Consider the following 24,521-nt stretch of genomic DNA (forward strand, 5'->3'; position numbering starts at 1 on the left):
TATTGCGGAGACATGGGGATCCAAAACCCTCGATGCCGATCACGGTGGAGCAGCCGGCTGGGTAGATCGTGCAAGGAAACGTATAAACGGTGCACTTTGCTGTAGATATTGCAGTATAGCGATACGTAGGAGGAGCCTAGAGGTGTAGTAAGAGGAGGTGTAGGAGGAGCGGGAGGAAAAGAGGTGAGGACAAGAAGAGAAAGAAGAAGCGAGTGACTTGTGAAGCGAGGGGCAAAACACTGTTTCACTTGACAACACAATCACCAGCAGGATGGAATAAGTATACTATAGATATTATATGATCCTAGATAGTATAGAATTGATGTAGAATGTAAAATATAGAATATATGATCATCTACTACTATACTGGAGGTCAGGTGTTCAGTTGAACCCTTCCCACTCTTCTCTCTACTTCAAGTTTATTCTATTTTTATACCCACCTATTGGTGCCTCAGGGCTTCCCATCTCCAGATTTTCTCGTATCCCTGGGGCTGAACTTGAATAAAGGTTTTCCTCGTATGTTCCCGACTCCAGTCTCCACTGAATGCGAGCTCCCAGATAATCGTGGCAGGTTTCCTTCCCAATGGTTGAAGCTGATCTCCTTCGGATACCCTCCGATCAGATTCAGCTTCACTGCCCAGGTGGATAATAACCTGCCCGAGTGGCTACCTGGTTACCCCATCTCTCTCCAAATATCTCCTCTTCCGTCCCTCCCACTCCATCCATTCCCTTCCTCCCGACATTGGTGGATCGCGGATCGGTGGAGCAACTACTAGCCACAACTCTAGTTCAGTCAGAACCCCCCCCCCCCCGGGTGCTAGTCACAACGGGGAAAAGACTGCATCCGCTGACATCCATCAACCAACTACAACTCGACATCAATGCCCTATCCATCCCGCAGTCGCAGTCGAGTCGAGTCGCAGTCACAGCCGCACTCCAACTTGCGGCAGCCGAGCAGAGCGCAATTTAGGCTCCGGCATATCCGCCGCGGTGGCGCCTTCTGAATCATGGCCAATCCAATCCAGTCATTCTCAATCCCATTCGCAGTCACGAAATTTATGCCTTGGGCTACGTCTTACCGCTGGACCAAGTCATCACTGTCACGGCGGTAAAAGACTCCAGCAGAGGCTGTAGGCCGAATTGACTTTCTCACAGCCCTTTGACCTTGGACTCGCACGGCCCGAACCACGGACCGCAATGGCGATATTCTCCTTGCTGCTTGCTCGCGTATGCGCCGAGCCTTGAGGCCTTGGGGGGTATCTGTCTTGGCTGATGGACTCAGTTCAGCTCAGTGCCTGTGAGTAGGAAAGGCGACAGTCGACATGATGGACGAGGCCGGGAATACTCTGCCTCCATCTACAATTCCAGGTTCTCCTCTATTCCCGCGAGCCCAATAAATACAGCAGTGGCCATGTCGAAGACGAACCGAACTAGTAGAGAGCGATCGTTTCACAATCCTGGCAGCCAAGATGGCGCCGCGTCTGATACGTCCAGGTCCGCACGCCGACCGATTGTCGGTGACGGAAATTTATGTAGGCTATTATGCACCATACTATGGTCTATACGAGGGGTAGAATGAGTTGAGTTGTAGCCTGAGAATAGTGGCTATCAGCCATACTGCCCCGCGATCTCTCACTACACAGCGTGCATGGTGATACATATCACACTGCGGGGATCGCCCGCCATGCCGATCCACCGTGGGCGCGAGCACAGGGGTTGATGGATTTGCCCCGGATTCTGCGTCCCTCGCAGGGCTATTGCGATAAGTTTGATAGTTCGGTTGTGTTTGGGCCTCTGGGTAGGTAGATGCAGCAAGGTACGGCATAATTATCATTCTGGTGTTCACTGCAAATCAATGCGGGCCAGGTCACGGCCTAGGTAGTACGTACTCCACACTCCGCAGCGGGATCAAGTTCAGTTTCTCGTGACGGGTGCCCAACGCTATCAGGCTGTACATAATGCTGAAATTGGTGCTCGGAGAAATCGACCTGCAATAGAATAGAGCTGAACTCTAGATGACAGTTCCGGTTTACCTCAGGCTGCAAATTGCCGCTCTGTTTGAGGCAGGCCGCGCAATGGTTACAGAGTATACATTGTAGAGTACGATTTGCCACTCTGTACTGTACAGAATCCTCTACTTCGTGCTAAGCGTAACTTACTAGCAGCTTAGCGCCTTGAAAATTGGAAATGCCCCGTGACCGTGGAGAGGGGGAAATAAAAAGTAAATTTAAAATTAAATAAGCCCTCGGCTGAATCTTCCCCCAGTGAAAGCGGATGCCCGGGGGGTTCTATTAGTAGTCCCACCACAATACTGTTTGCTGCCAATGTGCAGTACCTGTCGTACCTGTGACTACTCCGTATGCATTCGAGTCATTTGAGAAACGGGGGATTCACAAATAATGAAATACAACTTAGGTTATGAATTGTGTTCTTATGGAATTGACATTGTTCTAAGTTTTGGGGGTGGCAAAGGGAACAATACTAGTATACCTAGGTACTAGCTCAGTGCTAGTAACCCATGGATGAGATGGTCCGCAGTTCCTTGGTCGCCAATATCTCGTCTAGTGTTACTATAGATAACTGCCCAAAATGTGTACCGCAAATTTCGACCACTCTGGGATGCAACTCCGTCGGACCCTTCTAGTCTTTGTGGTGCTAAAGTGCAAGGCTAGACCTGAATTGGTTTGGCGCGAAACGGGGAGGGTGTAACCGAGGAGGGGCCGTGATTTGCTGAGGGAATTGACCCTAGCGACGGGGTAACCCAGAGAAAACAGAAGGTAGAATGGGAGAATTGCTCTTTGTCGAGTATATGAGTGGAATGCATTATACTATAGGTAGTATACAAGATACAAGATACAATATACACTATACACCATTAGTTACCAATATACACTCCAGGGCTAACTATACTAATCTATTAATGTAGAAATGTACTAAAGTTATGAAGGAAGAGTGAGACCGTCACGGGACCCTCCCCCCCGGTCGCACCTGCCTTTGTTTTGCCTGCCTTCCAGACTCTCTCAGTCACGTTCACCTCACTCACTTCACTCACTTCACTTACTTCAAATCCACCTTCGTTTCCTCCCTCCATCGCTTCTCCATCGCTGCAAACCCTCGTTCTCCTGCCGCTCGTTGATTGCTCTGATCGGCCCCGCTGACGTTCGCTGAATCGTGTGTGGACCGCACTTTGTTTATTCTCCACCCCCGGCCGTCTCGTTGCACCGGCCGACCAGCTGAGGGTCACCTTGCTATCAACCACTTTTCCATTCGCCCACTTAGCTATTGTTATTCTATCAACCAAGTCGAGATCCTCGGATCCACTATCCCACGCATCGGAATTTCTGCCTCTCGCGTGGAATCTCTGATCTCAATCATCCCCCCCGATATCCCTCGTGTCGACCTGCAGATTGCGCATTCCTCTGTGTTGATCCCCGAGATATGTTCTAGACAACCGACGACCCACAATATTTTTGAAACCATCGTCACAAGACTTTGGCCTCCTGTTGATGGTCGCAAGTCGCGGAGGGTAAGTTGAAAAGTTTCCTGCCTTGAGATTTGCTTTGCTGTGATCTCGTATCATCCAATGCCTTGACCTGGCTCTCTCACACGCAGACGACTGATCCAAACCCCCAGAACCACCAGACACCATGTCCCTCCCGCAACGGCCTGAGAAGGCCTCACCACGTCGCGAGGAAACTCGCAGCGCCTTTCGCGAACCCTCACAACGCCGTCGCCGTCGCGATATCGATTCCGGGACATACAGCGACAGCCCGCTGACCTCCCCCTCCCACCACCGACACCGCCGACGCTCTCACTCCCATCGCAGACATGCCGAAACCGACGACGATCGCTTGGAGCGGGGTGATGATTTGAGGCGCAAAAAGAGCCTGGTCAAGCCCGAACGACGACACATGGACCGAGACCATCCCAATTATCACTATAGACAACGGTCGCATCACATGGAGACTCATCCCTCGGCGACCGGAAATGACCCGCTCCTCGATCATGATGGAGAGGCGGAGACGAATAGCTCCAGGTCCATGGATGCGAAGTCCAGGGACAGGGAACAACTTTACGGGGCACATGGCAATATGAATAAACCCATGGATCGAGTACCGAGCCGCCATCGGTCGAAAAAGAAGAAGAAGTCAACCCGCCGGGTATCTAAGACACAAACTGCTGAAGACCGGAGGAAACAGAAGGAATTGCAAGCTGCACGGCCGCCTGATCTATGGACGACCTATTGCGCTCTCGTCAGTTGTCTGATCCCAGACTTTGTCCTGAAGTGCTTTGGTATGCCCCAGAGAGAGCAACGAACGGCATGGCGAGAGAAGATTGGCCTGATCAGTATTATTCTCGCGATCGCTGCATTTGTCGGTTTCCTGACTTTCGGTTTCACTGCCACCGTCTGTGGTACGGCACCGGTTCGTCTAAAGGCCAACAAGGTTGGCTCCGGTTACATGATCTTCCACGGCCAAGCCTACGACTTGACAGGCTCACACCACCCGAAAGCAGAGGGGATTCCAGCCAAGTCTAATGTTCTTTACGATCTGCCACATAAGTACGGTGGCCAGGATGGCAGCTTCTTCTTCCAGCAAGTCAACGGTGCCTGTAAGGGTCTCATCACCGCGAAGGATGATGGCGGTGTGCCGACAAACTCCAATGGTGACTTGGGTTGGTACTTCCCTTGCACGGCTTTCAACCAGGATGGCTCATCGGAGCCCAACCTTACGACTTCTTACTACGAAGGCTGGGGCTGTCACACGAGCAGCTCTGGTCGTAATTCTTTCTATAATCTCCGCAGCTCGGGCGATGTATATTACACCTGGGAGGACACAAAGAATACCAGTCGCAACTTGGCTATTTATTCCGGAAATGTGCTGGACCTCGACTTGCTGCGTTGGTTCAACACCTCTCAAGTGTCATATCCCAAGAAGTTCGATTCGCTGCGCACCAATCCTGCAGTCCGTGGTGTTGATTTGACCTATTATCTCCAGAGTGGCGGCGAGAAGCAAGTTGGCAAGTGTTTGGAGCAGATCATCAAGGTCGGTAGTATCGATACCGATACGGTCGGCTGCATTGCGTCCAAAGTTGTGTTGTATGTCTCGTTGATCTTCATCTTGTCCATCGTTGTCGTGAAGTTCGCCTTTGCTCTTCTTTTCCAATGGTTTTTGGCGGCCAAGTTCGGGGCGCAGAACACAAGCATCGCTTCGGATGCCAAAACTCGAAACCAACAGATTGAAGACTGGTCCAATGACATCTATCGACCTGGTCCTCGAATCGCCGACCCTCCCGCCCCCGACCATCTGAGCAAACGCGCGAGCTTCCTTCCCACAACCTCCCGCTTTTCCAGCCCTTACGTGGTAAACAGCTCTTCCGGTAGCGGCAAACAACGAAGCCCATATGTCACCATGGCGAGCCAAAACTCCACATCCCGGCTGATGCCCACCTCCACTACGACCGGTACAATGTATAAGTCCAGCCACAATGGCAGTGGTGGGTCATTAAGCGCCGAAAACTCTCGCAACAATGCTGCCGCTAGTCGGACAAGCTTGGTCCCTGGTCAGCAGGATCACGGCTATTCTGAATTCGTTCCCGAGTCTGAAGGTTCCGGGCCAGCGGGATTCATCCACGAAGCAGTCGTTCCCCAGCCTCCGCCCGAATGGCAACCGTTTGGCTACCCATTGGCCCATGCACTGTGCCTGGTGACATGTTACTCGGAAGGTGAAGACGGTATCCGTACGACCCTGGACTCGATTGCCATGACCGATTACCCGAACAGCCATAAGACTCTTCTTGTAATCTGCGATGGTATTATCAAGGGTAAAGGTGAAGAGTTCTCGACCCCTGAGATTGTCATTGGCATGATGAAGGAACATGTGATAGTTCCAGATGAAGTCCAGCCGTTCTCCTATGTAGCCGTGGCTACTGGCTCAAAGCGCCACAACATGGCCAAGGTATACACTGGATTCTATGACTACGGCGAGACATCTGTCATTCCCCCCGAGAGGCAGCAACGCATGCCGATGATGGTCATCGTCAAATGTGGCACCCCGGCAGAGTCGACTGTTTCGAAGCCGGGCAATCGAGGAAAGCGCGACAGCCAGATCGTCCTGATGTCTTTCTTGCAAAAAGTGATGTTTGATGAACGGATGACGGAGCTAGAATTCGAAATCTTCAATGGCTTGTGGAATGTCACGGGAATCCCGCCCGATTTCTACGAGGTTTGTCTGATGGTCGACGCCGACACAAAGGTATTCCCGGACAGTTTGACACACATGGTTTCTGCCATGGTGAAGGATCCCGAGATTATGGGTTTGTGTGGCGAGACGAAGATTGCCAACAAGACTGACAGTTGGGTCACCATGATTCAAGTCTTCGAGTGAGTTCCTCTCTCTGTATGCGGTAGTGCCGAACCAACTAACACAATCAAGGTATTTCATTTCTCACCATCAGGCGAAATCTTTCGAATCCGTCTTCGGTGGTGTCACCTGTCTCCCCGGTTGCTTCACCATGTATCGCATCAAGGCTCCCAAGGGTGGTCAAAACTACTGGGTCCCTATTTTGGCCAACCCGGATATCGTCGAGCACTACTCTGAGAATGTGGTCGACACTCTGCACAAGAAGAACTTATTGCTGCTGGGAGAGGACCGTTACTTGACAACGCTCATGTTGAAGACCTTCCCCAAGCGCAAGCAGGTTTTCGTCCCGCAAGCTGTGTGTAAGACGGTTGTGCCGGATAAGTTCATGGTTCTCCTGTCGCAACGTCGCCGATGGATCAACAGTACTGTGCACAATTTACTCGAACTCGTACTTGTCCGTGACCTCTGTGGTACCTTCTGCTTCAGCATGCAATTTGTCATCTTCATCGAGCTTATTGGTACCCTTGTACTACCTGCTGCCATCTCATTTACCATCTACGTTGTTGTCTCCTCAATTGTCAAGAAACCCGTCCAAGTCATTCCCTTGGTTCTTCTCGCGCTGATTCTCGGTCTCCCCGGTGTACTGATCGTCGTCACCGCACACCGACTTGTCTACGTGTTGTGGATGCTGATTTATCTGCTCTCACTGCCAATTTGGAACTTCGTTCTTCCCACCTACGCATTCTGGAAATTCGACGACTTTAGCTGGGGAGATACGCGAAAGACAGCCGGGGAGAAAGACAAGGGCCATGGAGATGCCGAGGGCGAATTCGACAGTACTCAGATCACCATGAAAAGGTGGCGCGATTTCGAGAAAGGTAAGATCCCACCCCCCCTGCTAGCCTGGACAGGCTCATTGGTAACCCACCCTGGTGGTGGCATTTTGGATTTGGATTTTCTGACATGCATTGCAGAACGACGTCTACGAAACAGCGCCTGGGCGCACCCACATGCGCCGACGAATGGGTACTCACATTACGAGACGTACTCTGATTATTGAGCGGATTCATTTTCTACAACTTTTTGTACTTCTTCTTTTTTTCTGCTTTCGTTTTGGCATATATTCTGTGATTTAATATTCCCATTCACATACCGAATCTCGGAGGCGTTTTTAAACTAATCAGCTGGGACTTTGAAAGAAGACATGGTGCTGCACGATTGACGAGCTATTATTGAACGAGTGTTGTGCATTTATTGTATTTTTCTGGCATTTATTATGTGTATCTTATTATACAGCGAGTCGAGCGTGCTCTGTGGATATGAACTTGAAACACTGAATTATTCCCTCCTTCTACGGTCTCCCCAGTGAAGCTACTATTATTTTACTATTAATAATCGTACTGCATGCTAGCCATTCAGGGTTGGATGTCAACTACATAATGCTTACATTTCTCAACCTGGCCTGCTTCTGCTTTGCCGTAGTTGATACTATCCATGGACTATACCAGTAGTTGATTTGATGTATAGCTTCCCCACTCCGTACTAGTGACAGGGATCCTTTGCAAGGATTATCAGCCCAAGGAGTGCCCAATGGACCCAAGCGCAGGTCACAGGCTCAGCTCACGGATCTGCGGTGCGTCACTCCCTGCAGCGATGATTTACATCCGCACCCTTTTTCCGATATTGAGTTATGCGTGTTGAGTGCTTACCTAGGTATAGTACTGTCTGCTCTATTATCTCAATGTTAGATGAGTTTGTAGTATAACTGCAACTTATAACTAACATAACTCATAGTACTTGTACGGTCTATACTTTGTAGTGCTGACTAACGCCAAGACTTCGTGATCGACTCGTCCAATTCGACTTCGACTTCACCTCAACTTCTCTCCCCCCTCATCCTTTTTCCGCCCTAATTCCATACTCCTCATCTCCTGAACTGCTTCTTTGCTTCTTTTCTATATTGCGCAATTACCTGTCCAGCTAACACATCACCAATTCGTCTCGGCTGCCTACACTAACTGCGCCCAGCATTGGCCATCGCTCGACTCCAGCTGCACCCCACTTCTCTCCTCCTTTCGTCATCCTGCATCCCGCTATCAGCCTCTTACTGTCATCCTTGGATCTGATCACCACTCGGCGTTGAGCACTGCCATCGCCCTTTACTCAATGATCCGCTGAACCCTCGCTGATACTACTCCACCTGGCTCCTTTTTCCACCTGTCATGTCCTGCCAGCCCTCGCCGTGTTAAATTACGCTCAGACAACGTGGATCAGTGCCCCCCCATCTCCTTATTTGCACCTTCGACTTGGCGTTGGACGGGAAGAACGGCCCACGCTCAGTCCTCTCACTCTCACTTCTCCAATTTTCCTTTTTCGGTCCCTTTCAGGCTTGGTGATCATAAGTTTGAAACCTCGCCCCGCGAGTGCCGGCTCTACTTCTTACCATCTCGCCTCCACCCTCATCCACACTTATACCTGCCGTGAATTCTTAGCGGTGTTAACCGTGACCACCCCCCCCTGGTCTATAGCAGACCAGTCACAAAAGGAGATACAGAGGGACCCTCGGGTGTCACTGATTATCCAATCATCCCAACTTTCCCACTCATACTCACCCCTACCCTCTCACTTTAACGGTCGGCAGTCCCACATTCCCCTCGTGGGCTTTTTACCTACACTGCCCCTCCTTCTCGGTTGCCTTACCACCGGCGCGATCTTATCATCAAGTCCAACCGTCGCCTCGGCATTTCTGTTTCGCCCGCATCTTGTCTCCCCGTTGTCCGCAATTGGTGACTTGCACCTGCGCCACGCCCCGACCAAAGTCACCTGGAATACCGCATATCCCAGGAACCAGCGTCCTAAATATACCACACTTTAGCTCAGCAATAACTCGTGTAACTTTTGCTGCCAATCATTCTTGCACCGGCTGCCTATTCGAGACCTGATCATCCGCCCTCCTTCTCGTGCCTGACATTCTTTTGACATCCCATCGGCGGATCCGACTTGCGCGGCTTTTCGCTCCCCCCATCCCCGCCATTTCCATTCGATATTCCCCGGACCGACCTGCGGATACTGTTGCACCCCCCTCCATGACGGGCAATGCTTGATGGGACCCACGCCGCACATACGCCATCACCCACCTTTCCCCGTCATTCAACGTCTTCTCTGACGACTCCTCGCCATGAGTCATGTGATGCTGCCTGCGTATCAGCTCATCCACGAGTAATGAATAACGCTGCATCTTCCTTGCATTTCCCCAGCGACGGGGACAGACCTCCCGCGCCGCAGAATGCCGGCGCTACATTGACGACGCAAAACCTTGCACCCACACCTGCACTTTCACATGCACCAGCGACAGCTACAGACATGGCGTCCGAAGAGGATCAAAGGTTGCACAATGTCGGAGTCGCGGCTCTCGCTGCCATCGCGCAATACCCGCATGCCGTGGATGAGGAGAGCAATTCGCTCTTAGTGTCGGAGGTGGTGCACGCGATGACAGGCAGGTCCATTCCGCGATACCATCACCACCATCCCCATTCAACCCTCAGCGACCAAGTGCACTCATCTCTGAATCCTGGAAATCATTTTTCGCCACTATCATTTGACGCACTATCTGACGGGGATAGTGTGCCGACTGGGTCGAATACTCTCTCACCACACTCGTCGGACGATACCGATATCGACATGGAAGGCATTGTGCAAGACTTGATCGAGCGCACCGCAACATGGCCCAGTATTGCGACAATTGTCAACGAGAGCGATATTGAGAAGGACATGGTGATGGATTACGATCCCGAATTCGAGGACCACACATCGCCGTCGACTACCCCGGATGATGAATTTGAAGATTTTCTCCGTTTTTACCCCGACGAGGAGGAATATTACCGAGAGGAAAATGAGCCGCGGTCTCCAGAGGCTGCTACGCATGAAGTGGACCTGGACGAGTTTTATCACACCATCAACTATGATATCCAAGATGTGGATATTCCTCAGGTGCCGGGCACCCCGCCTACAGGTCCTTTCCCGGGAGTCGATGAGCTTGATGCTCACCCTCCTTCCATCATCCACACTACAACCCATGAGCGAAACCTTACTATCGACGAATTCATCCAGCGGTGGGTTCTCCAAACAAACATTATACCACACGGGTTCCATTCGGAGCACAGGATCCCTCCGCAGCTACGCCCGTTATCGAAAATGATGAGCTGGACTCCTCCGCGTGATGTGTACCGGCCACATACATATGAAGATGACATTTATGATCTCCAACAAATCCCTTGGGCCGAGACATTGAAAGTCAAACGCAGTGAGGCGCGCGCCCTTCGCGATGCATGGTATACATCATACCACAATATTCCCAAGAACTCCCACAGCCGCGGCCTCAACCATCTCTCCCCCAAGATGAATTATTCTTCCAGGAGACATCAATGCACAGCGCCCACAAAGCCACGATCGAACACTTCCAACTACGAAATCTCATGTCGGTTCCGGCCTACAACACCATCAACTTCGCCAGCCGCTCCAAAGTATACTCATGGGCCCCATCGTTCGACGAGAACCGAGTCCTCATCGACCTATCACGAGCATATCCAGAAAGCGGCTTCCTAGGCCCAGTCAAAATCTCCAGCATGAAAACCGCGCACGGCCTCACAATCGCAGGCGGTTTCTGCGGCGAATACGCCCTTCAAGCGTCCGACGGCGCAGGATCCGGCGTCAAGGGCCTAGTCACGCCCGACCCGAGCGACGGCATCACAAACCACGTGGATCTCGTTCCAAACCGAACCGGCCCTGCTCCAATCTGCGTCTTCTCCTCCAACGACCGCCACCTTCGAATTCTAGACTGCGAAACAAACGTCTTCCTCTCCGACCAAGAACTCTCCCGCCCCATCAACTGCACCGCCACATCTCCAGACAGCCGGCTCCGTGTCGTCATCGGCGACTCTCCCGATGCATGGGTCATCGAAGCCGACACCGGAAAACCAGTCCACCCTCTACGCGGACACGAAGACTTTGGCTTCGCCTGCGCCTGGTCCCCAGATATGCGACACATAGCCACAAGCAACCAAGACAAAAAAGTAATAATCTGGGACGCGCGCACATGGCGAATCCTCGAAACCATCGACTCCGACGTCGCAGGCTACCGATCCCTACACTTCTCCCCCGTAGGCGGCGGTCCCCGAACCCTCCTCTGCGCCGAACCCGCAGACCGAATATCCATCATCGACGCCCAGCTCTACCAATCACGGCAGGTGCACGATTTCTTCGGCGAGATCGGCGGCGCGGATTTCTCGCCGGATGGCGGGACGGTCTGGGTCGCGAATACGGATCCGCATTTTGGCGGGTTTATGCAGTATCAGCGGCGGGAGTGGGGGCGGGAATTTGGGGTCGTGGATTTGGCTAATGAGTTTGTCGGTGAGGAGGGGCTTGATGGGGATGAGAGGTGTGTTTTAGGAAGGAGGGAGCGTGGGTTGAGGTTTTTGAGGAATTTTAGTGATGAGGAGCATGATTTGTTTGTTCTTTAGGTCGGTGGGATCTTTCGCTGATTTGTTAGATCTGCGTTTTCCCTTTTACTGTCACAATCTGGCTCGATTGGCAGTTCTCTTTTGCTTTTTGCTTTCTTTTTTGTCTTTGTTTTGTTCTCCTTGTTCCTGCTTTGCGGCATTTGATACCCTGGGTTCTGGTGTTGTTGGCTATCTGTACTTTGCATAGAGTGTATCACATATATCGAAGAATGACTATGTCTTGCCGTTTTTGTGAATGATACTACCATGAGATCTTGTGGAATTGATTCAAGTTCCAAAGTGATGTACTACTAGTAGTTAACTAGTGTAAGACTATTTCAATCGATCCACTAGAACTTCCTCGATCATTCGACTCCACAGCCCCACCAAGTTCCAACTCAGTCCAGCTCAGCTCAGCCCAAATACCCCTCCTTTTGCTTTTGCTTGTTCCTCCTACTCTCATCCATCCATCCATCCACATCTCTCATCCACATCCCCCATATCCATCTCTCCATCATGTCCTACAACAACGAATACGGCCGCAGCAACGAGTACAACTCCAACTCCGGCGCCGGCGCCAGCGCCAACTACTACGACCAAAACGCCGACTTCCGCGACACACGCTACAACGGACCGCCCTCCTACAACAACGAGTCCCAACACGACGACTTCAGCAGCGCAGCCCACCACGCCACCCAAGAACACAGCAGCGAAGACCGCTCATTCTTCGACAGCGCGCTATCCTTCATCAAAGAGCGCAAGAGCGAGTACGCCGATACCTCCAAGTACGAGGTTGACGAGGCGCACGCCATGAACGCGCACCAGGCTATGTACGGCGGCGGAAGCGATGAGCGAAGCCACGATTCTGGTACCGTTGGTGCGGGCGCGGCGATGCAGGCGCTGAAGATGTTTACCGGTGGTGGTGGGTCGTCGGACGGGGGTATGGATAAGAACAAGTTGATGGGTCTTGCTATGGCGCAGGCTAGTAAGCTCTGGGATGAGAAGAATTCTACCGGGAATGTGGTGAGTTGATGATCCCCCGGGGTGGGTGTTTATATCTAAAGGATGTGGTGCTAACTGTAGCTATACAGTCTGGTGACAAGCAGTCTGCCGTTAACTCTGCTGCCGAGATGGCGCTGAAGATGTACATGAAGGGTGGCAATGGTGGTATTAGCGGAACAGGTGGTGCTAGCGGCTTGATGAGCCTGGCTAGCAAGTTCCTGTAAAGGGGATTTTGTCTGCTGGCTTTTACTTAGTAGCGCTAGTTTCTCGCTGTGTCTTCGGAATGTCAACCTGGATGCTATGAAATCGATGAATACGAATTAAATTGCATAGTTCGATGGTATGAACTTATTGCCATGCAAATGGAGCGCTATACAAGTAGGAGTAGTATCGCGATAGCTGTAGTTCAATGAGTTCGAGCACGAAGCTAGCTAGATCCGCGCTAAACTAGCGTTACTTCTAACTTGAACAGAGTTCAAGTTTGATCCGAGTCTTATAGAGCGGCAGTCCATGAGTATTAGAAGGAAAGCCTAAGAAGATTAACTGACATCCCTTCACCTAATCATAACGAGGAGCATAAATGATTTCATCTTCTACTAAAATATTTGAGATAATCACGTTGATTTTATGTGTGGGTGAGTGAAGACAACATCCGGGCTGAAGAGGGCCCAAGATTAATATTCTCTTAATATCACTCAGGTTGTGTGGCTTGATGCTAATAAAGAAAAGGTCATAAAATCCCCGCGGCCCTGTAACTGACGTCCTTTCCGCCATGAACCTTGGAAGACAAATCGGAGGCTAAAAAGGCAAGGGAAAGCCACATGAGGCACCATGATAAACAATTGAATTTATGTCATAAAGTTATAGATACCTACCTAGGCAGGTATCCTCCTTTGAAATTCTGTTTTCATTAATCGTTCGTTAAGCCACCTGGGCAAGTCAAACTAATTATGTAAGTCTACTAGATGGTAGGAGAGGTGGGAGGTGATCACCACACTGTTATAGAAGAAGATTAATTCTGTATGTCCTCCCTCAAGTCTGATAGCTAGTAGAATTGAAAACCCTTTCCCCATCGGGCGATTTTGAGCGTTTTTTTTCAGAGCGTTTTCGGGGGCATAGTGGGTGATGAAAAATATGAGTTACCAGTTAAGACAGTGCCCTTGCCTTGAACCTGATCTCTGTAGTTTTCTAGAATGTTGACCCTATGGGTACAATACGGAGTTGTGGAGCCCGAATTGCGGAGATTCGGAAATTTTAATAGGTGGACCGGGAATGACTGACATGCAGAATTCCCCCACGTGGGTTGAAGCAGTGGTCATGTCAAGATGCAAGGGCTCAGATCGCTCGTGATATTTGTGTGGCCTGGACGAAATAGGGAAGTTTCCAATCAAATCCCCGCCATTGTTTGGAACCTCGTTTGTGGACATGAGCATAAAAGGGCAAGCCATCTTCCTGGTCATCTATGTGCCTTCTTGTTTTGGACCGGTGTTTATCGAAACTAGTATCAGAATCAGTTTGCAACGGGTTTGATCCCATTCTCAAAGGAATAATTCTCGTAGAGCTGTATTACGGCCGCATCGTGCAGTATTCGGTCTTCTCGCCATGGGCAACAGGCCATCGATGATAAGATGCCCAAGTAGAGGCACCACGACGCCCTTTAGGTAAAACATTTCTGATTAAGGCCTCTCACGGACCCTGAACATCTTTTATATCTTTGACCCCTCCAAAGTTCGGTAAAACCGGTAAAACCGGTTAAGCTTCAAGTTTTAATTGCGATCGGCAAGGTCGTATCTCGGCAATCGACAACTAAAAACCCACGTGGGATGTCATCTACTATGATAACTTGTCAAACATGTATAGGCATACTAATAGTACTACCTAGGTAGTAACACTCTTATATGTCTCATCGCGGAGATATCCCATATCCGTGTACTCCGTAATTCTATAAGAGAGGAAGCCTCCCCCCTTCACAGTTTACAGCTAGACACATCTCAACTTTATCCTCCATCTTGCTTCTCTGTGAGAAACCCATCAAAGATGAAGGCTATCACAATTCTTTCTTTGATGACCGCCCTCGGGGCTAGTGTCTCTGCTCGGGCTCCTGTCACTCTCAACTTGACGGGCCATATCGATGCCTCGCAGGTCATGTCCTTTGTCTATGTTCCGTTCCAAGTCGAGCCTGAGACCACCTCGGTCTATGTCCTTCAGAACTACTCTCTCCATGGCCAGGGTAATTCTTTGGACCTGGGTGTTTTCGACCAGCGCGGTCATCAGCTGATGAATGGTGTCAACGACACTTTCGGATCTCGCGGATGGTCCGGTGGTTTCCGTAATAACTTCACCATCACGCCCTCCTGGGCCACTCCCGGCTATAACCCAGGTGCCATCGAGCCCGGTACCTGGAATGTCGCTCTGGGTCCCTACAACTCCATTCCCGAGGGAATTGACTGGCAATTGCAGATTGTCATGAGCTTTGATCCCGTCGACACCTACTTCTCTCCTACATTTGCCCAGGTTGACTTTGACACTATTGGTCAGTTCGAGCAGCAGGAGTGGCTCAGGGGTGATTTCCATATGCACACTGTTTATTCCGATGGCAAGTATACTCCAGATGAGCAAATCCAACACGCTCTAGCCCAGAATCTCAACTTTATCTTCTTCTCCGACCACAACACCGACTCTAGCAACAACATCATCGGCGCTCACCAGCAGGCCTTGGCCCCGGATCTCCTAATCTGCCGCGCTATCGAGGTCACCACCCGACACGGCCATTGGCAAGCCGCCGGTCTCGACCGAGAGCAGCGCATCGATTGGCGTTACCAAGACGTCGCCGGCTTCGCCGATGCTACCAAACAAGTTCACCGCGCCGGTGGCTTTGTTTCCGTCAACCCCCCCTTCGCCGCCTGCGCGGCCTGCAACTGGGGCTTCAATGACTGGGACCACAACGATGCTATCGAAGTCTGGAATGCCGACTTTGATTCAACAGACCAGCAGGCTGTCCAGAAATGGCACGATCTCCTCGTCGCTGGAAAATACACCGCTGCTATCGGTGGCAGTGACTCTCACTCCCCGCCATCCATGAACGGTGTCCCCACCACCGTCGTCAGCACTCGCGGCCGCAAGCAATCCGCCATCGTCGCGGCTGTCAAGAATGCCCGTGCTTATATCGTCGACGGTCCTGGGAAGTCGATGTCGTTTAACATCAACGTGCATAATACCGTTGCTCAGATCGGTGACAAGGTTCATGGAGCCTCAGCTGGTGACCAAGCTTCCCTGACAGTTGAGGGTATGAGTGGTCAGAAGGCTTGTTTCATATCTGATAAGGGTTATTTCTATAATACCACTATCACGGATCATCATGCCCTCCGACACCAGCTCCCCGCTGGCTTGAAGTTTGTGAGAGTGGAGGTCCGCAATGTTACTGATGATTCCGCGCTTGGTCTAACCAACCCTATCTGGTTCTTGTGAAGAGATATGGATTCCAAGATTCGGAGGAATTACAAGACCGGAAAAAATTGTACACGCATGACGGGATACGTTAGACGATGAGCTGTTATGTTCATGATCTTTGTTTTAGAAATTACCAATGTAAATTTTATTTTGATCCATTTTATGACTACTTTCATACATGAATAGCAGGGTTGTTGATGGCGGGAGGCTGGCACAGTGCTTTCCATTGCTTTTGATGGAACTGGAAAGTACAGCTCATGGGAATCGCTACCAGGCTACTGATTTGCTAGATTCTAACTTTTATGGTTTCTGTTCTTCTTCTTCTTTAAGCCCAAGTAGCTATCAGCAATCAGTCAACTTCTAACCCGTGATTACCTACTTGATTGTTAAATTTTGAAATTTCATGCAATCATCTCAATTTAACTTGAGCCAATTACTATTGTCTCAATGTCAAGCCTTAAAGATGCGTTTACTAGAAAGCCAATACCTAGTTGGTAACATATTATATCCGCAGTTGAGTTTCCGAAATTATCGCCTAGTTCCACCTGAAGAACCAGTGGCATCGGAATCATCGGAATTGGAATCGAAAGAGTGTACAGGGTATCGACAATCTCTCTATCCAACGTAGATGGATACCTGAACATGTTTCTAGTCCCAGCCTTTATCAATCGGACTGACATCTATGAACATTCGATCTAGTAAAATAGGATCGGGATCGGATCGATCGGCCGATAATGCCTTGGTCTAATTGTGAGTTACTGCCAATGCCCCACATGCTTTCGGGTTGAAACGAAAGCGAGACCGAGACCGAGAGCTTGCAACTTATGCATACCATAACAATTCCGTAGTTAGTGGAAATTTTGAGACCTGCTTAATCTTGCGTTTGTGAAATGATTGCCTATAAGGCTATTGTTAATACACGTGCCTAGATAAGCGTTCCAAAAATGAACACTATGATGTACATGTGCTTCTTGGCCCATTGTGGAGTCGCCTTGTGGAGATGTTCGTCTCTCCTGAACTAGTGTATTCAGATTTAGCTCTTTCGTTACATTTATAGTTTTCCTTCAGCTATTTGCGATCGCAATTTCCACTGTTTATTACGGGGTTCATAACACTAAAGCTAATCAAGGCTCGCTCTCGCTCCTGACTTTCCTCGCTCCACTCAACAACACAAGTGGAACCTTTCCACTTGTTTGAGTATTAGGAATACTCAAACTTTCCAAGGTTATCGGTCGTTCTGAATAATATTACTAATATACCATATTCAAGGTGAAAGAAATTCCGTAGGTAAGCCATATTCAAAGAAATGTGTCGGTCACCAATGAATCGGTCATCCTTCACACGAATCCACAGAGTACATATCATTGACGGCTATTTTGCTTCAACTCCATCTGCCCGTACACTTCATACTAGTAGTATTCTGCATGAAAATAATAAAAAATAGCAGGTTCTGTCTGATCAAAGGTTCCACTTCTGTAGATCCTACCTGAAGCGGGCTCTAGTGACCTTGCAGATCAGGGACAGGAAAAATGTACATATATAAGCTATTGCCTCTCGTAAAAGCTGATGGGCAAACTCATTAAAGCTTCAATAAGACGAGGTTTTTGCGACAAATTCCACCGCAATGGTTTACGTGTCCTACCTGGCGGCCCTGGCGGCTCTGTGCCATCTCACCAGTGCGCAGGCTGGCCCAAACACACTCGCACAATATAACCCATCTAAAAGAACCATGTCGGTGAATGCGAGTTCGTTTTCCCTAGGTCCTACCATGTGTACCATAGCTAACAATTTCTAGCGTTCTGCATTCTCCCCATCAGCAAAGCGGACGCCCGGACCATTTCCGGCCATGAACCTCTCGACATCCCTAAGAGTGTCCTTCCATCTTTCCCTGACGGCATGCACCCACTTATTGTGCAAGCTGGCATCAACAATGACATCCGCATGACGGCCTTGGACCTTGTTCCGCTGCAGATTCCCACTCTTATGCAAGGTTCTCTCATCCTTCCATACGTCGACGTAACAAAAGACGGAAAAACACCCATTAATGCTCCAATCAACAACTATATCGGAGGAACTGACGGCCATGATCTGCAAGCGCTCGTTCCTGCCATTGCTGCTGGTGTCTCGCCTTTCGAGGGTACAAATACATTCCCCGCAACCTTTACACCGGATGATGCCGCAGTCGAGAGCTTGCCAGGCGGCATCTACAGCATTAACGTGAAGCCATACCTACTGCCTAATACCATTTCTGGACCCGGTGTCTACGCCGAAGCATTTGATATGCTGTATACACTCACGCAAGCCTCGCCGTATACGGATCACACCTTTCACAACCTACTCAACCATCCACAGCTGCTGAACAATGGCAAGTGCCAGCGCAACCAGCTGTATTTCAATGAGACGTTCGCAGAGCCTAAGATGGCCGTGGCAAATGTGACGCTATACCACCAGATCTTGTCCACGCCACCAGCACTAATTGAAGGGCAATACACGGATGTTCACTGCTATGTGGCGAATGCAGAGCAAGTTGGAGATGTCGGCGAGTCTTGTGCCTCTGCGGCAGCGAAGGTGGATCCTATGGCGCTCCAGTAAAGTCTTGGGCGAATACTCACAAACTATTACGATGAGCCACCCCTGCGAGGCCTAACAGTTACTGAACTTATCCAATATAATCAGATGAATCACATATAAATATACTGCTCCTATGCACTCCTCACTGCAATATAACCCAGCAAGAGGCTCCCCAAAGTGAGCCAAAAACTCGAGATCGCAAACGCGCCTTGGATGTCACTTCCTGAGATTGACCATAAGATACCGAATATCAGACTGAATGAAGCCTCAATCTGTCCTTATAGTATACGGGGTCGGTCCTTCGCAAATCTTCGAGACACGTAGAGACCCCCTCGGGGTGGTCTTGGATTGTTCTTGGGCCGTTCACAGTTTAGTACACGTTTATAGAATATAATTTTTACCTACCACTGACAATAGTGAAATTCCCAGGTGCCGCTCCTGCCGATAATCCATCGTTTTTCCCGAGGTCTTTCCGTGGAAAAGAGTAGATATTGTGGCTGTTGTGCAAGAGTTTCGAGGAGGCTCAAATCGACATTTGGACCTTTCAGCCCCAGTCTACCCCACTATCAGGTGATCATATTGGATGCAGAAGAAAGCGACCGCCTCGATCTTATATTGTTCAGTGAGTCTACATCGTACTAGTAGTGCTCGAGATTAGTCAACCTCTGTAGGTCGTTCTGAATATGGGCCTTGCGGTGGCTGCGGCAATGGGCGTGCCCAGGTGGTTCCATCAACCAACGGGCCCACATTCCAAGGTTTCCCGTCAACCTTTAGTTCTGAGGTCAGGAAGTATCACCAGAACTACCAATAGTAAAAAAAACTGCACCTTTGCATAAAGAAACAATCTGAACTTGAATACTTGTAGCGGTATATATTCAATCACAACAATTTTCTACGGTATGAACACCTCGTCATCCCACGCACACCATGCCAGTAACTAGTAGTCCCCATACAATCCATACCAAGCCAGCAGCACCTGAGTACCTGAGTAATGAATCCTCATCCAGGGAACTGTAAAAAGCAGATCGAAACCAAAGTCATGCACAAATGCCGGGGTTCTCGTGAATACATAGCTGAAACGGGGGGGAGGAACACAGTTCAATAGAAAGAAAAAGGGAAAAGAGAAAGAAGAGAGCAGAAAACAAAAGGTCAAACGCTAAGCGCAGAAAAACAATTCCATCACCTTGAACACGTAGACCAGTAACAGAATCAACAGCAACAGCGATATCAACAGCAATAGCTGCCTACCACTCATCATCATCGTCATGCTTTCCCTGCATGGCACTCTGTCTCGCTCTAAGCGCCTCGGCAAGACCACCCGCTAGGCTAGCATTGGATGCACTATTCGGCGTGCCACGACCACTAGCACCAGATGAGTCGCCGGAATTCATGCTCACGGCGCTGTCACGGGGGGGCTGGGGGTGGGGCTGGCTTGCGGCCGGCCATGGTGGGACGTTTTGCGGGGGGTGCAGGTGGAGCGGGCTTTGTCTTTGCAGCAGCTGCTGCGCCGACGCCGCCGCCGTTGGGGACGGGAGAGGGGGTTGCGCGGGGTGCAGTGGGTGGCGGTGGGGGTGGAGTTGGTTTGGGTGGTGGTGCGGACTTTTGTTCTTCTAAGTATGCTTCGGGTGTCCAGCCTTGAGCTGAGGTTGTGGTGTTCATGCATAGCCACCAGCCTGTCGTGATGTTAGAAAGGGATTTCTTCAAGTGGGGAAAACAGGGGATATACGTACCATTTCCTTCCTTCGAGACGATTTGCACGATCTCGCCTGTGCGGATGGATAGCTCGTTCGCGCGGTCGCTGTTGAAATCGTATAGAACCTTGGCGGTTGGCTTTCGAGAGGCGGCGGGGGGTGCGGAGGGTGGAGGTGGTGGGGGCGCTTTCATGGAGCCGCTTGAGTCGGTGCGTATGTGAGAAGCAACTGCGGCAGCAACGGCCGCTGGTTGGGGGACGACTCGGGACTGAGCAACTGGTGTCGGGGCCGCTGGCACAGCAGTCGTTTGATGCGATACAGGCAAAGGCTGCGCGGCAGGCGGCGCTTTGCGAGCAGCACTGGAAAGCTTTCCTGCATTTCCACCGGGGCCTCCCTGGCGGAGAAGTCGGCCCTTGGTGATTGGTCGTGCAGCGACGGGCTTCGCTCGTGGGGTGGGCTTCGATACGGAGCTGGGAGGTTCACCGGCGCTGGTGTGGATCGTGCTACTCTTGTAGCTGTCAACGGCTCCAGCTTGTGGGTCCTTAACAGACTTGACATAGGCGAGCTTTCCTGGCTTCTTGTTGTATTCAATGCTCTCCCCGATCTTCAAGTTCAGGGAGCCACGAAGAGTGGTGTTCAGGTGGGTAAAGAATTCGGTCTTAAAGACACAGGTGAGAAGGGGGTCGGGTTCCTGGGCACCAACAACCAGTGAGAACCAATCATCCTTCAGGTTTGAGGTGCTCACGGCCTTGATGGCACCAACTGGGATAGTTCGCTCGGATGCAATGACAAGCTGGTTGTTGACAATGCTCTGAGCCACAATGTATACATGGCGGCCAGTCAGAACTAAGATGCGAGGCATGAGCTTGCTGGAACGACCAAACTTGGAAATAAGCACTTCCGATCGACAAGAGAATAGGATGTCTTCGGAGCTGCTAATGTTCGCACCATTCCGGATCATCTCACCAGGTCCACCCTTATTGCCCACACCAAGGTAGTCACCAAGGAAACGACGCGAGCCGAGCAAACTCATTCTCCGACGTTCCTTGCGGCCTTGCAGGACTTGGTGGCCTGAATCACGGACCTTGATCAACTCAAGGCCTCCAGTCGTACGGCGCCAGAATCGCTGAATACGAATGGCACATTCGATGCGGTAGCGGAGGTAGTTGCGCCAAGCACGTTGGATGCGGATGGCCATGTTGTGCCAGTAGCGGTCACGCATGGCTTCCAACGCGAAGAGAGTCTCAGGTGTCTTGACAAACACCTTGGTGATACCCATCTGGTACTCCTCTGCGGGGATTCGGGTGTCCTTCAAGATTTGTTTCGCGCCGGACTCAACATCGCCCGACCAGGTATAGTCACCGGCGTAGGATGTCTTCGGTGAAAGGAGGTAGAATCGCTCGACGAACTTGTCGAATGTTTGACGGTACGCAAAACCGGCACGGCGAATGCGAACGTTCTCCTGCAGACCAAGATACTTGATCTGGTGCAGCACGTTCCCTTCATTATACTCCTTGGGCGCCTTGTTGTCGTTAGGCTTGATGGTACGGATATATGAGGGCTGCGCCTTCATCAGCGTCGCGACCAGGTCATTGGCCGAGGCCTTGATCTTATCACTGGCAGTCGGCGGACGACGCTTGTCATCCTGGTTGACTTGGTTGGGGAAGAGGGTATGCACGAATTGGTTGCCGCTAGATCCAGCCAGATTCAACAGATCCTTCAACAATTGATCCTTGTTCTTGTCCGTCATTCCCTCAATTGCGTAGCTGACATCACCAGCGTAATGCTTGACGATAAACTGACCCTGGCGACCTTCGAAGTTGGGGTTTTGGCTAAGGAAGTTCAGACGACCAACAAAGGTGTTATCGGCAGCACCAGAGTCGGCGTGGGCAGTCGCGCAAGCATCGTTCAAAGCAGCGAACACACCCGGGGGCCGCTTGTCTTCGATCAAGGAACATACGACCTTGTTGTCAAAGTACTTGATCGGCGTCCACTGAATCTGCTCACGAGCATATTCATCCTGCTCCGCCTTCAAGGTCAACTGAATAAAAATCTGTTGTAACTTCTCGTTGACGTAGTTGATACACAGTTGCTCAAATGAGTTCTTTTCGAAGATTTCGAATCCGTAAATATCTAAGATACCAATCGAGTTGCTGATCGCTCCTCGGGCAGTTAAAGATTGGTTGATGCGCTCCACGATCCAGTCGAAGAGGTTGAAGTAGATGGCCTTGGCCAAAGCGTCCCGCACGGCCGAAGCCTGTGTCCGGTTCAGCGGCACCTCGTAAACGGAGCCTCTGCGTCCTCCGCGGGCAGTCTCCATCAGGCGGATCGTCAAGGCCTTGTTCACCTGGGCGGCATCCACCTCCATCAGGTAAGCCACGAAGTCCACTGTCGACTGATCTGAGATAATCGCATTGCCTGAGTCGTCCTCGGAGAATTGAATGTTACCGATCCACAAAATTGCGGATAACATGCGGAAGACATTATCCTGCTCCGGCTCGGTCATACCGATCACCCGCATCGCATCCAGGGTATCCTTAAACTCGGCAACATCGTCGATTCCAGGCACATCGTAACACTTGGAACGGCTGGTATAGAGGTAGGACTGCGGTTGTTGGACACCGAAGGTATCCCGGTACTTCTGCGGCGCGCCCTTGGTAAATTGGTAAAATATATGGAAGTTTCGCTCGTTTTGAATCTGGCCAACAACGCGAGTCTTCTCCAATAGGTAGTTGGTGATGTTAGCACCGACCGGCTCGCCTTGGGCGTTGAACTCGAGTTCCAGGTACTTTCCGAATCGGGAGGAGTTGTTGTTGCGCAGGGTTTTGGCATTACCAAAGGATTCTAGCAGAGGGTTTGTGGCCAGCACCATCTCCTTGGTCTGCTGAATTGATGAATCGCTACCGCCCGAGACACTGGCAATATATTGCATAATGCGCTTGGCGGCCTCGGTCTTTCCGGCACCTGATTCACCAGAGATAATCACACACTGGTTGTCCTTGTAGGACTTCATGTTATAGTATGCTGATTCGGCGACTCCGAATACATGGGGAGGGACTTCGAGTCGGTTCTTGCCGCGGTAGGAATCTAGCACTTTATCGGTGTAAATGCCGACTATGTGAGAGAGATCATCGGTTAGTCATGATATAATGGGGGCGCCTCGCGCGCGCGATAACGTCGCAGCGCCAGCGCAGCGCATGTTGTGGGAAGTCCGCTGGTGACTTACGGTCTTGAAAGGGGTTGACGGAGACCAACACATGTCCGATGTAGGTCTAGTAATGACATCGTTAGCCTATACCCCGAGGTCTCTTGAAGCACGAGGGGGGAGGGTGGAGAGTGTCGCGGGCATGGAAAATGGGGTCCCTTACATAAATTTCGCCATGCTCAAATCGTAGTTTCAGGTTATCGTTGATCGCCTCGTTGGAGATCTTGCTAAGGAGAGTCAAGTCGGAGACACCAATCTCCTTCTTCTTGGAGGATTCGAAGGCGGCCTTCTTGACCTGTCCTTTTCCTGATTGACGACCATCGCCGACATCAGCGACAGCTTTGGAACGACCAAAGCGACTCTTCTTTTCCCCGCCTTGGGGACGTCGTGATTGACCCTAGATAGAGCGCGGGGTCAGCGGCAGTCGCGGGGAGGAGGAAGTGGATAGCAGATCTAAGTGAAGATACTCACCATATTACCAAATGATCCAGGGAGTATTGCCCAGGATCAGAAGTACCAGAAGTCAGGAATTGAAGGAGAGAGAAGAGAAGGCCTCCGAGTACAGAGAGTAGCCCAGAGTGCCTAGAGAGTCCACAGAGTCCAGAGTGTCGGGAAGGCGGACAAAAGACAAACAAACGGGGCAAACACACTGCGCCACTTTCCCAACTCCACCATTCCATTTCCACTGCTGCCTTTCAGGGGCAAATCCGTTGGGCCTCCACTGACGCGTTACTGACAGGGA

General features: G+C 50.7%; 6 protein-coding genes across 6 annotated transcripts; 5 read left to right on the forward strand and 1 right to left on the reverse strand.

The window, feature by feature from the left end:
• Window positions 1-3,647: 3,647 nt before the first annotated feature.
• chsF (chitin synthase CHS3) lies at window positions 3,648-7,422 on the forward strand (the record flags this gene model as incomplete). Its single annotated transcript, XM_057098270.1, has 2 exons — window positions 3,648-6,382; window positions 6,435-7,422. The coding sequence occupies 2 exons, from the start codon at window positions 3,648-3,650 to the stop codon at window positions 7,420-7,422; spliced, it is 3,723 nt and encodes a 1,240-aa protein (XP_056963406.1).
• Window positions 7,423-9,584: 2,162 nt separating this feature from the next.
• On the forward strand, window positions 9,585-11,881 carry N7533_001621 (WD40 repeat domain-containing protein; the record flags this gene model as incomplete). Its single annotated transcript, XM_057098271.1, has 2 exons — window positions 9,585-10,665; window positions 10,722-11,881. The coding sequence occupies 2 exons, from the start codon at window positions 9,585-9,587 to the stop codon at window positions 11,879-11,881; spliced, it is 2,241 nt and encodes a 746-aa protein (XP_056963407.1).
• Window positions 11,882-12,376: 495 nt separating this feature from the next.
• N7533_001622 (uncharacterized protein) lies at window positions 12,377-13,086 on the forward strand (the record flags this gene model as incomplete). The annotated part of the gene is made up of 2 exons (XM_057098272.1): window positions 12,377-12,883; window positions 12,952-13,086. The coding sequence occupies 2 exons, from the start codon at window positions 12,377-12,379 to the stop codon at window positions 13,084-13,086; spliced, it is 642 nt and encodes a 213-aa protein (XP_056963408.1).
• Window positions 13,087-14,899: 1,813 nt separating this feature from the next.
• On the forward strand, window positions 14,900-16,330 carry N7533_001623 (PHP domain protein; the record flags this gene model as incomplete). Its single annotated transcript, XM_057098273.1, has 1 exon — window positions 14,900-16,330. The coding sequence occupies one exon, from the start codon at window positions 14,900-14,902 to the stop codon at window positions 16,328-16,330; it is 1,431 nt and encodes a 476-aa protein (XP_056963409.1).
• Window positions 16,331-17,936: 1,606 nt separating this feature from the next.
• On the forward strand, window positions 17,937-18,904 carry N7533_001624 (uncharacterized protein; the record flags this gene model as incomplete). The annotated part of the gene is made up of 2 exons (XM_057098274.1): window positions 17,937-18,057; window positions 18,108-18,904. 2 exons carry the CDS (start codon window positions 17,937-17,939, stop codon window positions 18,902-18,904), a joined length of 918 nt encoding a protein of 305 aa, XP_056963410.1.
• Window positions 18,905-20,287: 1,383 nt separating this feature from the next.
• Window positions 20,288-24,253, reverse strand: N7533_001625 (class I myosin myoA; the record flags this gene model as incomplete). Its single annotated transcript, XM_057098275.1, has 5 exons — window positions 20,288-20,556; window positions 20,614-23,688; window positions 23,801-23,846; window positions 23,943-24,176; window positions 24,251-24,253. 5 exons carry the CDS (start codon window positions 24,251-24,253, stop codon window positions 20,288-20,290), a joined length of 3,627 nt encoding a protein of 1,208 aa, XP_056963411.1.
• Between the last annotated feature and the right edge of the window lie 268 nt (window positions 24,254-24,521).

Source organism: Penicillium manginii (genome assembly GCF_028828005.1).
Source record: "Penicillium manginii strain IBT 31320 chromosome Unknown utg000002l:1.0-5564898.0:1.0-5567710.0, whole genome shotgun sequence".
Lineage (NCBI taxonomy): Eukaryota > Fungi > Ascomycota > Eurotiomycetes > Eurotiales > Aspergillaceae > Penicillium > Penicillium manginii.